At 44.1% G+C, this 15,924-nt stretch overlaps 1 protein-coding gene across 1 annotated transcript in view; it reads right to left on the reverse strand.

The window, feature by feature from the left end:
- The window catches only part of CROCC2 (ciliary rootlet coiled-coil, rootletin family member 2), an 825,280-nt gene that overhangs the window by 438,498 nt on the left and 370,858 nt on the right, over nt 1-15,924 (reverse strand). The window contains 1 exon segment of the mRNA XM_030216488.1: nt 8,489-8,658. Coding sequence (XP_030072348.1) covers nt 8,489-8,658 — 170 coding nt within the window.

The raw sequence follows: 15,924 nt of genomic DNA on the forward strand, positions 1-15,924 counted from the left end.
AACGTGGAACCTTGCATGACGTAACTATAATTCGGGTTCCTCTTTCCCACATGCATCACTTTGCACTTGCTCACATTAAACGCCATCTGCCATTTAGACGCCCAGTCTCCCAGTCTCATAAGGTCCTCTTGTAATTTTTCACAATCCTCACGCGATTTAATGACTTTGAATAACTTCGTGTCATCAGCAAATGTAATGACCTCACTAGTTATTCCCATCTCTAAGTCATTTATAAATATGTTAAAAAGCAAAGGTCCCAGCAGAGACCCCTGGGAACCCTACTAACTACCCTTCTCCATTGAGAATACTGACCATTTAACCCTAACCCCAACCCCTTCCCTCTTAAATTAAAAAAAAACCTGGTATGGCCCTGGTGGTCCGGTGGACACCAGACACCCCACCTCCAATTACCTAAAGCCCTGGTGGTACGGTGGACTCCTGCTCCCCCCAAAAATAAATAAAACCCTGGTGCTACCCTGGTGGCATAGCGGTGGCTCCCAACCCCTCATATCTTGAAGGAGGAGGGAAGGAGTCCTACTCCTTCCTGCTGGGTGTATCCTCAAATTGGTGATGCTCTGCCCTGCCCAGTGCAACCTAGGATGTACTGGGTGGTGTCTAACTACCATAGAAGGGAGTTTTTCCTTTATATGGTAGTTAGGCCTTTCCCAGTGCATCCCAGGATGCATCAGGCATGGCAGGGCACTGCAATTTTGATAAAGCACCCAGCAGGAGGTAGTAGGACTCCTCTCCCTCTTCAAGATATGAGGGGATTGGGGGGCCACCACGGTAGTGGCTTTTGGGGGGGGATCAGGGGTCCACTAGCCCACCAGGACCTTTGGTATTTAGGGGGTGGGGATCTGAGGTCTACCAGATCACTAGGGCTTATGGTATTTGGGGGGGGGGGAGGCCTGAGGTCCACCAGACCACAAGGGTTTTTGTTATTTGGGGGTGGGGGGTCTGGGGTCCACTGGACCACCAGGGCATTTGGTGTTTGTGGGTGTCTGGGGTCCACCAGACCACCAGGGCCAGGCCGGGTTTTTTTTTAATTGAATAGGAAAGGGGTCCCTCTGCACACCCTAATGCCAGCTTTGAGCTGGTGTAGGGTTTGTAGCAGTATAGGTGCCCTTCTTCCCTGAATTGTACTTTGAGCATTGGAGGGAATAAGGGATGACCCTCATTTGCATGCTTTAGACTATATTAGCATGCTACTTGTGCTAACGGTGGGCAAGTTTGCTATTTGTGGTGGTAAGGGCCTTTAAACATTTGGTGCTATTAAACTCAGGTACTGGTCAAGCACGAATGACCTCTAATGCCAGTGTGTACTTCTGAGCATCTGGGCGTAAGTGAGGTTTAAAAAAAAAAGGAAAAGCTGATAGCCTCCATATGGAAAAATTAGTTAATAACCTGATAATTTTCTTTTGTTTAGTCCCAAAGGATCAATTCAGACAAATGGGTTGTGACCATCTGCCAGCAAGTGGAGATAGAGAATAGTAATGAGTTGTGTCTTATGAGGTCCTGTGCATAGCAACCAACCAACCAAAGCAGTGAAATAGAGTGACTTACAGAGAAAAAACTCCAGCCTCTAGATAGAAAATAACCATGAAATATAGGGCAAAACTTGTACCTTAGAAATAACAGTACCAGAACAATACAAACACACAAAATTTCATAGAACACTGAAAAAACAAAACCATCACAGAAGGGTGGGGTCTAGACTGATCCTTTGGGACTAAAGGAAAGAAAATTATCAGGTAACTAACTAATGTTTTCCTTCCAATACATCCCAGAGATCAGTTCAGACAAATGAGAGGAAATTGGAGAGTCATGGGATAGGAGGTAGTGTTCTATTGTGGATTAAAAACTGGTTAAAAGATAGAAAACAGAGAGTAGGGTTAAATGGTCAGTATTCTCAATGGAGAAGGGTAGCTATTGGGGTTCCCCAGGGGTCTGTGCTGGGGCCGCTGTTTTTTAACATATTCCCTATGAGGAAAGGCTAAAGCGGCTAGGGCTCTTCAGCTTGGAGAAGAGGAGGTTGAGGGGAGATATGATAAAGGTCTATAAAATAATGAGTGAAGTGGAACGGGTAGATGTGAAGCGTCTGTTTACGCTTTCCAAAAATACTAGGACTAGGGGGCATGCGATAAAGCTACAATGTAGTAAATTTAAAACGAATTGGAGAAAATGTTTCTTCACTCAATGTGTAATTAAACTATGGAATTCGTTGCCAGAGAATGTGGTACAGGCAGTTAGCTTAGCGGAGTTTAAAAAAGGTTTGGACAGCTTCCTAAAGGAAAAGTCCATAGACCATTATTAAATGGACTTGGTGAAAATAAACTATTTCTGGGATTAGCAGTATAGAATGTTTTGTCCTTTTTTGGGATCTTGCCAGGTATTTGTGACCTGGATTGTCGAAAACAGGATGCTGGGCTTGATGGACCTTTGGTCTTTCCCAGTATAGCAATACCTATGTACTTACGAGAGTGGGAGCTCATCAGAGGACTCTCAACAGAGTTCCCCTGCAGCACCAGCTGCAAAGGAACACCATGGGAGGGGTAGGAGGGGCCGGAGCCATGGCCAGGGGAGGGGGCGGGGGCGGGCAAATTGATGGGACATGCTGGGGTGGGGGTGGGGGTGAGGGTTGGAGGGAGGGGAATATGCACAGAGCGGGTGATGGTGGTGGTGGTGGTGGTATGTAAATGCTATGTCATAGAAATAAATGTCAACTTACTCTCACACAAAACTTGTCTTGATCAGTCTTTGCCTGGCTCTGAGCCCCAGCTGGTGTGCACTCTGCTCTGCTCTGTGGGTGTAGCATAAGGCAGGCCAGGAACATCTTTGCCACCTTTTGGGGGCTGTATAGGAGCTCCCCTCCAGAATGGTCCAGACATTGGAACCTGTTCTTAAGTTGTCCGAAGGTGCGCTCGATGATGCCACGGGTGGTCCGATGTCTACAGTTGTAGTTCTCCTCTGACCCTGTTTGTGGGTGCACTATGAGGGTCATGAGCCAACTCCGCTGTGGGTAGCCTCTGTCACCTTTGGGGAGAAGCAGGATGAGAAAGATGAGTGTGTATTGTTTCGAGCCGGTACCTTGTGGAGGTGGGGGGGAATAGTAGGTTGTGGAGGGTTGCCCGGTTGAGGAGGTATAATTTGGGCATATCCATGCTGCACTTACCTAGGAGCCATGCGCCGGTGATCTCCCCTCGGTCAAACCTGCGGAAGATTCTTGAGTGCTGCAATATTGTACAGCGCTTGCGTAACCCTAGTAGCGCTTTAGAAATGTTAAGTAGTAGTAGTAGTATATAGGCATCATGGGTGAATCTGGGTATCGGGCACACATGTCTAGAATCTCCCCCTGGCCGTCACACACAACTTGCATATTGAGTAAGTGGAATGCTTTCCTTTTCCTATAAGTGGCCTCTCGTGCCCGGGGGGGGGGGGGGGGGGGGGGTCTGTGTGCGACATGTGTGCAGTCAATGGCGCCTATGACCGAGGGGAAGCAAGCTACAGTGTAGAAGTCAGCCATGTTGTTCTGCAGGGCTTGGGGGGGGGGGGGGGGGGAAGATGATGTACTCAGAGGTGTGGGTAAGGAAGGCATCAAGGAACTGGGTGAGGCAGTTAGAAATAGAAGCCTGGGTGAGACTCGTGTTCACAGATAGGACAGCCTGGAAACTCCCAGAAGCAGTGATCTTTAGGTGCTCAGGGATGGGGTTGTTCCTATGGGTCCTGGGTTACAGGAGGGGTTAGAGCTGGTCACAAAGGTGCTGAATGGCAGCCCTATCAAAGCGGTACCTAGTGAGACACTGCAGGTCAGTGAGGTCTAGGAAACTGCTATGGGGCCTGAAAACTCTGGGGCATGCATACCTCCTGCGGTGCTTCCCGAACTCTTCCTCCAACATGTAAGCCATCTGTGCATTTAGTGCCTCCATTTCCCCACACTACAGGTGCAATGCAGTGCCACCATTGCTCACCTCTCCCTACCAACTTGGTGAAACACAGCAGCAACAAACAGAAGCTGACACTTACTCTCCCACCACCGACAAGCAATGCGATCACACACAGCAGAGCCACACTGCAAGTACTCTCTGACCCAGTACAAACTCTCCTGCCACACCCTCTAGCCACTCACTCTCTAAGAAGTCTTCACAAACACGCTGCAGCAGTACACAGGACAAAGAGACAAACAGATACTACAAACAGGTAAGGGAATGAAATATGAACTTGGGGACAGTGAATGGAGAGGGATAGGGGGAGGGGATGGGGAAGATAGAGGAAGGAGTAGTGGTGTCTGGGTTTGGGGGCTAGAAGGGGTAGGGAAAGCTGAAAAGGTAAAACACAAATGAGGCAGGTGATAGTGAAAACGTTCCGACTACAGCACACAGACAAAGGTAACAGGTACGCAACAAACTCTCAGTTTTCTCTCCCAACAGTGCTGTCGCCACTCTCCAACTGCACAAAATCGCTAATGGGTCTAAAGACGACTTCCCCTTACCCTGGTTGCTTTTATTTCAGGTCTAACTAAGGACGCCCATGTTCCCACCCATGAAAAACCATTTCGCTAGCCGTTATACGCTGGGGGGGGGGGGGGGGATCTCATAACACCACCCATAACACGCCCCTAACACACCCCTTGTGGGGACGACCATAGATGGGCGTCCTCACGCTGAGGACACCCTTACGGCCCTGTTTTGACGATTGGATTTGGGTGACCTTCTTTCACGGGGACGCCTATGTGCCTTTTGTGTCGCTTTTTGGACGCCCTTCTCTTTCGAAAATGAGCCTGATAGTGTAGATGAATACAAAATGTATATCTTGGAGAATGGGCACACCACCTTGTTGAAGCTTTATCATAACCATCTGCACGTAAAGGAGGTTTTCAGCTGAGAAGAAGCAGAACACCTCTTCACCAGATATAGGAGAACATGTGGTGAATTCAGTGTTCCAAGTCAGCAAAGATGATGACAAACTGACTCTTTCAGTAGAAGACAGAGAGTTCTTGAGAAAGGAATTTTCCAAAGATGAGTCAACAGTTGGGTAGTTCCTCTACCATTTCAGATGCTCAGATCACGATTGTGTTTGATTCCAAATTCAAGGAATCTCACTCAACAATGTGCTGCTTTCTGGGCCTGACATGATCAACAGCGTATTGGGAGTCTTGATTCATTTCAGAAAGGAACCCATCGCTATAACAGCAGATATCCAGCAAACGTTCTACAGCTTTGTCATACACATAGACTATAGAAACTATTTGAGATTCCTGTGGTACCATGACCACATCAACCAGGTGATTGTGGAATACAGAATGAGGGTTCATGTCTTTGGTAACAGTCCATCACCTGCAGTGGAAACATATGGGCTTAGAAGGACATCCCAATGAAGAGAAAGAGAGCATGGCATGGATATTAGATGTTTTATTGAAAGAGACTTTTACGTTGACAATAATTTCAAGTCCTTACCTACTGTAGGAGAAGCCTTTGATTTGCTAAAGAGAACACAAGCAATGCTGGCAGAGGCCAATCTAAGACTTCACAAAATTGCCTCCAACAGTTCAGAACTAATGAGAGCATTTCCTGCAGAGGATCATACCAAAGACTTAAAGGATTTAGATCTAAGAGTAGACACCCCTTCACTTTAGAGAAGCCTTGGATTATATTGGGACCTAAAGAGACGTTTTCCCTTTCAAGTCCGCACCCAAGAGAAACTATATACACACAGATTGATCTTCTCCACAGTCAATAGTCTGTACGATCCAGTGGGGTTTGTTGTGGCTCTAGTTACAATTCAAGGAAGATCCCTACTGAGGGAGCTTTCCCAAAGTACTGATAAGTGGGATGTCTCATTGCCACCAAAAATGCAATAATAATGAGAGAAATGGAAAGATTCTCTAAAGATTCTTGAACAACTGCACATTCCCTGCACTTACATCCCTGTAGCACTCAGTACTGCCTGTCACAAAGAGATCTGCATCTTCTCAGATGCTTCTGAAAAAGCCATAGCTGCAGCGGCCTATTTAAAAGCTACAGATGCAGATGTGCCATCTCATGTGGGATTCATCTTTAGCAAAGCCAAGTTAGGAAAATGGAATGGGGCTTGATATACCGCCTTTCTGTGGGTTTTTTTTTTGTAACTACATTCAAAGCGGTTTACAGCACCACAACCCAATCATAACCATCCACGCTTAGAATTGTGTGGAGCAGTGCTAGCAGCAGAGATAGCAAAGATGATATTAAGGGCCCCTTTTACCAAGTTGCTGCAAAAGGGGGCCAGCACTGGTGTAGGCGTGTGTTTTTCATGCACGCCGAGGCCCCCTTTTACTGCAGCTGGTAAAAGGGAAGTCTCACCTTCCTGCATGAAATGGCCATACGGCAAGGAAAGCACTTGCCGCATGACCATTTCAGGTGGAGCCCAAACCACCACCCATTGAGGTGACGGTAAGGGCTCCCGAGTTAACCCGGCAGTCACTGGGTACACTCTGGTGCTACAAAAATAAATAATTTTTTTGTAATGCTGGAAATGATGGCGAGCTAGGGGTGGGAAGTACCTGGCTCCAGAGCAAAGGATACCACCATAATAGTTCTTTGTGTAATTACTTCCAATGAGGATTTGAAAAAGGATGTAAGATTCATATTATCCCCATCTTGACCTTAAGGGGCCTCATCTACAGATCTCCCTGAGACCAGTATATACTGGGCTCGCATGATAGGGGGCAATGACTCACCAGACAACCCCAGAACCTCAATTAAATATTTCTTAACCATATCTACAGAAGCAATAAGAGGAAACCTGGGAAAATTGAGCAGTCTCAAGTTATGTCTCCTAATTTGATTTTCTACGTATTCCAATCGACAATGAGTAAAATTCTTATCTTTAACTGAGGCTAAACCCAAAGATTCCAGGGTTTGGATTTTAGTCCCTAAGGAATCCAATTTAGAGGACTGCTGGGCAGATGCTTGTAACTGGAGAAGCAACACTGGATATTCAACAATTAAATCCCACAGTCTATGGAAAATCAATGATGACAGCCTATATAATAATTCTTACCTCCAACATTCTGACTTGCCTGGGACTGTGGCACATTCCGAGTTGGTCTGATAGGCTCTGTAGATCAGGCTGACATCACCGTAGCCATTATGATATCAACTTCAGAACCCGGGGGGGGAAAAAACATGCCTCACAGCTGATCCATGTCCAGAGGAGGGTCGCTGGACATGGGTGGCTGGAGGGGGGGCAGGGGAGAGAGGAGGGTCGCTGGACATGGGTGGCAGGAGGGGGGCAGGGGAGAGAGGAGGTTTGCTGGACATGGGTGGCAGCAGGGGGAGAAGAGGGTCGCTGGACATGGGTGGCTACAGGGGAGCCGAGGAAAACCTTGCTAGCACCCGTTTCATTTGTGTCTTAAACGGGCCTTTTTTACTAGTAAACTACTAAAACCAAGACTGAATATACTGAAATATAAATAAGGCTACCAGCATTTAAATATATCAGTTTTTTCTTTTTTCTATTTTCTTTTTTTCTTACTTAAATTATAGAGTGCCCTCAGCAACAAAACCACTGTTTTACGGCAATATATTTTTAATGCCAAGTGGACTTAGCACTTCTTTCATCGGGTCACTCTTGTTTTTTTGTGTGCTATAGCCTATAATATAATGCTTAATCAAAATAACTCAAAAAGTGAACTTATCTCTTAACGTTCTCTCCAAAATGCGCTGTAATACTTGAACTTGTTGCTTCACTCTTATCCACCTCTGTAACTGAATTTGGCTTCCTATCCACAGCTCCACTACTTCCTGGTTACGGGTGAGCCGCTGGCTCAACAGGGCTTAGAGAAGCTTTGTCAGCACTGCTGAATAACACCAATGCGCTGGTACCGACAGAAGAGGAGCCTTATATCTGTTGTGAATCACCTGCTTCAGGGTTGGGGTTGTAGCGGGAGTCAAGGGAAACTCCCGCACCTTCCCTCTCCTTTTGCCCATACTCAAACAGGCAGGGAGACATTCCAATATGACGAATCAGGACAAGATCCAAGGAGCTGCAGGTACAATCAGTCACTACGACGCTATCTTGGATCCATGCTATACCTGCTAAGGTGAAATTATTATCAAAAGCAAAGTTCCTCTTTTTCTAAGGAAGCTGTCACATTACAGGAAAGGTCTTTCTTGCAGGGACAAATGCTTGGTTTTCTTCATCAAATAAACTTTACAAGCATAATTTTGAAGAATTGGAGATAAAATGTTTCTATCTTGTCATAAATGAAGAAATTTAGCATGGATCTAAGCTAGGATTTTACACTGAGTACTATGAGCTTGACTAAGCTGAAGAAATATTGCACATTGAACTCTGAGGTAGAAAGATATGGGTTGATCTGCAGTGGTTCCAAATTCTCTGCTGGAACTGATGCCATTCCTGGAAAACAAATGATCAGACAGCAAAGCTACTGAAATTGGCTTAAGGTCTCCATTGGAGTCCATCAATATACTTATATTTGAGTGCTTACTTTTTCCTTCTTGAGAAGTTCTAAGACCTCCTTATGGACCAGTGCTTGGTTCTTTAGTGACAACTGAGCCTCTTGCTCAGTCTGTGACAGTCTCTGCTCCATAAGTTCCCTTTCTTTTTTCATCACAGCCCTTTGAACTTCCAAGTCATGTTGTGACTTCTCAAATTCCACTGCACATTAAAAAAAAACCAAAAAAACAATGTCATGAATTTTCCTGTAATTGACTTTTATAATATTATCACCTAATCCATGAGTCCTAATATGGAGTCACAAAGCTCTGAGTGTTACTTCCTTCCTCCCCATTATATACCCTGGTCTACTTTACTTTCTTTAACAACATACTAACAACAACAACAACAACTGTCTTTTGATAAAATAACCATTTAGGAGCCCTTTTACTAAGCTGCATTAAGCAGGAAGTGCTGGTTTTATCTTATATTAGATGTTAGTACGCACACATGCTAACCTCTAATGCGCATTAAAAGAGACAGCATAAATTTGCACCAGCTGTGTAACACAGGTAGTGGGTATGCAGGGATGGGGCAGAGACTTGGCGGTTGGTTACATCTAGCACACAGGTTCGTACCTTACACTAGCTGTCACAACTGTTGATAGCAAGGATGCAGTTACTGCGACCTCAAGAAGAGATGGTAAAAACAGCTGTGCTACCGGCAGTCTGGTAGTATAACCATGGCCCTTTCAATAAAGTTTTCTGAGCCCCCATCTGATTCCCTGACATCTAATAACTCATCCTGACACTCTCCTGAACCAATTCCCCAACCCCCAATTACATCCCCCCACCCTGATTAGCAAACATCTATAGGTTCATCCCGGCCCCGCCCACATATGCACATCTGAACCCTTCCCACATTCTCAGCCCCCTCCCCCCCCAGGCTCTCTATCATTTCAGGACTTACCTGGAGGGCCAGGGTGGGAGCAGTCCCTGGCGGGCCAGGGTGAGAGCAATCCCCCTTTGCTCCTACTCATCTGGTTCTAGGTCTCAGAATACCTGCCTTGACCCCTAGTGGTAGTACTGTGAGAGGCAGCTTAAACAGTTGTTTGAATCACTACACAAATGTAGGAAGGGGCTTGGGTTCTGCATAAAGTATGGGATTTATAAAACTCAAAGAAAATAACATAGCATGAAAGCACCAACAGTGTAAGAGAATTTAAATATGCTTGTGATATAAACAGAGGGCAGTGATAGGAACAGGTTGAGAGAATTGCGAGGGAGCACATCACTGAGGCCCAGATGCTCAAAACTCTGGCGCTGTTCTGAACAGCGCTGTAAAAATACTGCCAGAACAGTACAGAAAAACAACTCCCTAATGCTCACCGCTAATGAGATGCAAATATAGGTGCGCTCCTAGCATTTAGCATTAGAGAGTTTGGTGGGAGGACTGTGCTTGGTGCATACACAGGGGAGTTCCGCAGTAAGCTCTGCTCCTGTTCCCATGCGCCTTGCAAAATCTAAATGTGAAGCACACATCAGCATCTGGTTTCTGCAGACTGAATATAAGCATTTAAAATTTTTTTTTTTGCTTGGACGCATATATTTAAATGCAGGAAACAGATACCAATGTGTGCTTTCACTTTTGGGTCTGCTGTGACTTGCGCATACTCATTTCTCACAACCAGCGCGTAAGGGCTTGTACAAGTTTCCTTCTGCTTTCAAAAGCATTCAAAACTGCCAGATTTTGAAGAATGAATCCTGAGAAATCCCCTTTTCCAACACCCTAATGCCTGCTCTGAGCTGGCGTTATGTTTTGCAGCGTAAGGCAGTTTTGTTTGGGTGCTGTTTTCTGAGCATTGTGGAAGAATACAAAGTGGCCTCATTTTCATGAGCTTGACTACATTAGAATGCTACTTGCGCTGTTTATCTGCGTGCTTGTTTGTTCCCACGCTCCAGGCCTCTGAACATTCTGCACAGGTAAATGCGGGTGCTAGTCCAATGGCCTCTAGCGACAAAATTTACCTTTGAGCATTGGGGCCTGTTTAAAAGTTATGTAAACAACTGTGTTGAAATCTTACCAAAGTGTGGAGGAGCTTCCTCTTTCTGGTCAGACAAAGAGACTGTAATCAGAGACTATGCTGAGAGCCAAGAATTGCAGAGGAAGAAAAAGGACTGATTCAGCCCCCCCCCCCCCCCCCCCCCCCCCCATGAGTGACATTGCTAGCTCCTAGTAGTTAATTTTGAACTTAAGAAATTTGTAGTATATTTTAAAAAATGTTTACTTGAGCCCAAAGGAATTGAGAAAAGGAGCAGGGGCACAGTTTCTGGACTTTACAATTCCTAAGCTCCAGGAGTAAATTCTTCAAAGGCAGAGTTTACACAGAACTCAAATCTCCCCCAGACACAGATTTTTGTCTGCAGCCTGTGGACAAGCTACATGCAAGTAGCATGGATTTTCTATCTCAGGACTACAGGCAGAAAGTACCTCATAGAGACTCTGCCAAGGTTTCAGCAGCTTCTTTATTCAGAGAGGGCCCCATGCATGAATGTCAGTACTATCCCTGGGGCTGCAAGATTACATAATGTTGGAACCCATGGTCTCGTGGGCCACATAAAATTAAATGACAGACCTCATTTGGCCCATGGGCCACAGGTTGCTAACTTCTGTTCTATCCCAAGTTAACACAAAAATAAAACGAACAATTTCTGTGTGTGTGTGTGTGTGTGGGGGGGGGGGGGGGGGGGTCTACACAAACTTCTAAGAGAAAAGTATCTCTTTTAAGCTTCTCTTTCAATACACCTTGGTTAAACCATGGCTCTGAGATTGTTCAACCGGATTTACTCACAATAACACCACTGGGCTAATGCAACACGGTATTCATTTTCATGTACTTATAAAATACAAGTGAACACTCTGATAAAATTTGAAGGTATTATTCTCTCAGTCAGCCCCTGAGCTGCCTGGTTTACTAATTCAAGGAACATAATGGCATATATAAAATGTCACATATCCCTGTACATTTTATTTTAAATAGTTACAGATGTATATAAGTTTAGTTTTAACAAGTACAACCAAGTAAAATTCTGTTACTGAAGCACACCATTGTCTGATATAATTTGTAGTGTTTGAGGTTACATATATAATTCCTGAGGTTCTGGAACGTGGGAATTACACTGGTACACCTTAAAGTTCAGACAGGTCCTCGAAAAATGATCCAGGGCCTTTTTCTGTTAGACACTATCCCCCGAATTCTATAAATGATGCTAAAAATTGTGTGCGCAGATTTGGGCATGTGCCTAATTTGTGCATGCAATTTAGTTGAATAATAAGTCAATTACCTCAGATTACACCCTTCATATCTCAGACAGTCTGAAGATCCTTGGAGTTACAATTGACCGGAATCTTACACTCGAAACCCATGTGAAAAACAAAGCAAAGAAAATGTTCTACTCAATGTGGAAACTAAAAAGAATCAAACCTTTCTTCCCAAGGGAAATATTCCGCAGCCTGGTACAATCAATGGTGTTAAACCACCTAGATTACTGCAATGCCATCTATGCAGGATGCAAAGAACAAATCCTCAAGAAGCTTCAGACTGCCCAAAATACAGCAGCCAGACTCATATTTGGAAAAACAAAATACGAAAGTGCTAAACCCCTAAGAGAAAAACTTCACTGGCTCCCACTAAAAGAACGAATTGCGTTCAAAGTTTGCACCCTGGTTCACAAAACCATTCATGGTGAAGCCCCAATCTATATGTCAAACCTCATAGACCTGCCAAATAGGAATACAAACAGATCAGCCCGTACATTCCTGAATCTCCACTACTCCAGCTGCAAAGGACTAAAATATAAGTCTACATATGCATCTAGCTTCTCCTACATATCCACACAACTTTGGAACACACTACCAAAGGCCATAAAAACAATGCATGACCTAGCAATCTTCCGAAAATTGCTGAAAACCGACCTATTCAAGAAGGCATACCACAACGCTCCATCCTAACCACAGACTTCAAATGAACTAGACAAAACCGTACCCCCACACCTGACTGATACCAAATGACTACTAATGAAAATCACGCAACACGCACTATCACTTTATTGCCTATGTCTTTATAATGGACTATTTAACTTATGCTATAATTAACTCTATCACTCAGGAACCTATATGCAATATCAAATTGTATCATATTTTACCATGTATGCACCTTAAGGTAACATCATTTGTAATTCTCGACCCGGAAATGGCGATCACCATTATGGCATAATGTAAGCCACATTGAGCCTGCAAATGGGTGGGAAAATGTGGGATACAAATGCTACAAATAAAATAAAAATAAAATAAAATAAAATTAGCACTGATAATTGGGCTCTAACAATCAATTATTGGTGCTAATTGGAATCAATTAAAAGCTATGTGTGCATATTTATATGCCTGGATCCGCACGGCTGCAGAAGAGGGTGTGGCCATGGGAGGGTCATGGACAGCTCAGGGGTGTTTCTGTAATTTGTGTGTGATGTTACATTATGTGTGTGCTGTTATAGAATACAGGGGATCCTCGCCTAATTAAGGCATGAGGATTTACACCAGGGTTTAGATGATGTAAATGGCCATGCCTAAAATTAGGCGCAATTCTTGTCACAAAGTGATATTCTATAAGCAATGCCTAACTTTGAGCACCATTTATAGGATAGCACTTGGTGCATTTTTTAGTCGGTGCAAATTTTCAGCACCATTTACAGAAGTCAGTCCTATTTGTCAAGGGCAAATAAAGGGCATCAAACCTACATAGGTATGGAAATTATATGTTCATCTTTACCCAAAACGGTTAAAAAAACAGCGAGAAAGACAACTGGGAAGAATGGATAACCCAAATGTGTTTATCTGCTATCAAAGAATATGTTACTATACATCAGGAAAAGCTAGGGTGTAAAATTAAAAAGCTAAGAAAGAGCACAATCTACTAACTCAGGGAGATTGGCTGTTTCAAGCATATGGCACAACAAGATAGAACATATGGAGGGGCATAATGGAACAGAAACGCCTATCTCCATGGGCGTTTATCTCCGAGAACGGGTCCGTGAAGGGGCGGGGCGGATCGTATTTTTTAAAAGAAAAAGACGCCCATGTTTTATTCGTCAAGGTGTGAGCTGGGCGTTTTTGCTTTTCAGCGATAATGGAAAATGAAATCGCCCAGCTCAAAAACGAATAAATCCAAGGCATTTGTTCGTGGGAGGGGCCAGGATTCATAGTGCACTGGTCCCCCTCACATGGCAGGACACCAACCGGGCACCCTAGGGGGCACTTTTACAAAAACCAAATAAAAGGTAAAAGAGCTCCCAGGTGCATAGCACCCTTCCCTTGGGTGTTGAGCCCCCCAAATCCCCCTCAAAACCCACTGCCCACAAGTCTACATCATTACTATAGCCCTAAGAGGTGAAGGGGGGCACCTACATGTGGGTACAGTGGGTTTGGGGGGGTTGGACGACTAGTAGCATTAAGCAGCACAATTGTAACAGGTAGGGGGGGGATGGGCCTGGGTCCACCTGCCTGACGTCCACTGCACCCCCTAACAACTGCTCCAGGGACCTGCATACTGCTGCTTGGGAGGAGGGTATGACATTTGAGGGTGAAAGTAAAAAGTTGTGAAACATCATTTGTTGTGGTGGGAGGGGGTTAGTGACCACTGGGGGAGTCAGGGGAGGTCATCCCCGACTCCCTCTGGGGGTCATCTGGTCATTTAGGGCACTTTTGGGGGCCTTATTCGTCAAAAAACAGGGTCCAGGAAAAGTGTCCTAAATTCTAGCTCAAAACTGTTCCATTATCGGCGAAGGGCGCCCATCTCTGTTCGCCCGATAACCACGCCCCAGTTCCGCCTTCGACACGCCTTCGATACGCCCCCGTCAACTTTGTCCGCATCCGCGACGGAGTGCAGTTGAAAGCGTCCAAAGTTCGGCTTTCGATTATACCGCTTTATTTGTTTTTGTGAGAAGAACGCCCATCTCCCGATTTAGGTCGGAACTTGGGCGTTATTCTCGTTCGATTATAAGCTGGATGGTGTCAGAAGTTGATAGAGGAGATCAGAGCAACTTGCCCAATAAATAGAGGGCAGGGAAGGGATATAGATGTAAATAAGAGAGGAGAGGTACGGATAGTCAGGCAGTACCCACATATGTCACTAATGCAGGCCTCGGCTAAATATTGACAGAGACTCCTTAATCCCTTTCAATTCCCCCTCTCCCCAAAGCTAGTAAGCCCCAGACCAAGCTCCCCACCCCTCCAGCCCTGTAGGCCCACCACGTCTACCTTTTTTATAAGTCCAATAATTTTTATTGAGTTTTAATAAGAAGATACAGTTACAATTAACAAAGAACACTGAACATTGAGTATATGATTCAATAGCAGATGCTTAAGATGGTACATTCTCGCAATATTGAATATAAAAAAACAGTTTACATCTCAGGAATCAGTGTAAGACAATGGATTTCAGGGTGGGCCCTCTTAATTTATATTCTTTCAATCGGGATCATAAATGTAAGTTATTCCTAATGCCATTATCAATACTACATGTATTTGTTTCATATCTGTAAATGAGCAGAACTGAGTTCCACCAGAAGTCAGGGTTAAACAGATTCAAAATTCTGATATTCTGGATCATTTGTTGCAATGCAACAGCTGTCAGAATATGTAAATGTTTTAGGTCCTATTCCTCTAGGTCTATATAAGCAAAATTAATACTGAACTATGCAGTGATATATGTCAAAGACAAAGTTGTGTTAAATATTCTGTTTACACAGACCCAAGTTTGACTCCAAAATTTGTGGAACACAGGGTAGAAAAATAAAAAGTGCTCCAGAGTCTATTGGACAAGGCCAATATTTGTTGGAGCAATTTGGATCCATTCTATGGAGTTTAACAGGTGTTCATATCCATCTATGCCCAATAAAAAATAGTATTTGAGTTATTGATGCAGACTGTATATATCTGATTCTTTTGTTCCACCAGTAGAACCATTGCTCCTCAGAAACTGGGTTATTCATTTTAGTGGACCATATAGATTTTAGACCTTGGAGATTTTTATCTGTATTATCCAATGTAATCAGCTTATACCAATTGGAGGCTTCATGTTTCAAAGCATGTATTTGGGAGCACATCAAGTAGAAAGTGGGTTCTTGGGAACTCAGTCTCTCAATTCTGTAGACATGTTTCAATATATGTCTAAGTTGTGTCCATTTATAACAGGCAGAAAAGGTAAGCCATAAATTTTATGTAACTCAGTGAAGAGAGAGTAAATGTCCATCCTGCAGAACATTCTTTATACAATGTATTCCTTTATGTATCCAGCAGATGGTGGAGTTGTTCATTTTAACAGCAGGATTGTTTCATAATGAGGTAAATATTGTCATATAAATAGAGCTGGTATTGCAAGCATTCAATTGAGATAAAGTTGAAATAGTGTAGCTTATAATACAGTGTTTT

The sequence above is a fragment of the Microcaecilia unicolor genome, chromosome 10 (genome assembly GCF_901765095.1).
Source record: "Microcaecilia unicolor chromosome 10, aMicUni1.1, whole genome shotgun sequence".
In the NCBI taxonomy this organism is placed as follows: domain Eukaryota; kingdom Metazoa; phylum Chordata; class Amphibia; order Gymnophiona; family Siphonopidae; genus Microcaecilia; species Microcaecilia unicolor.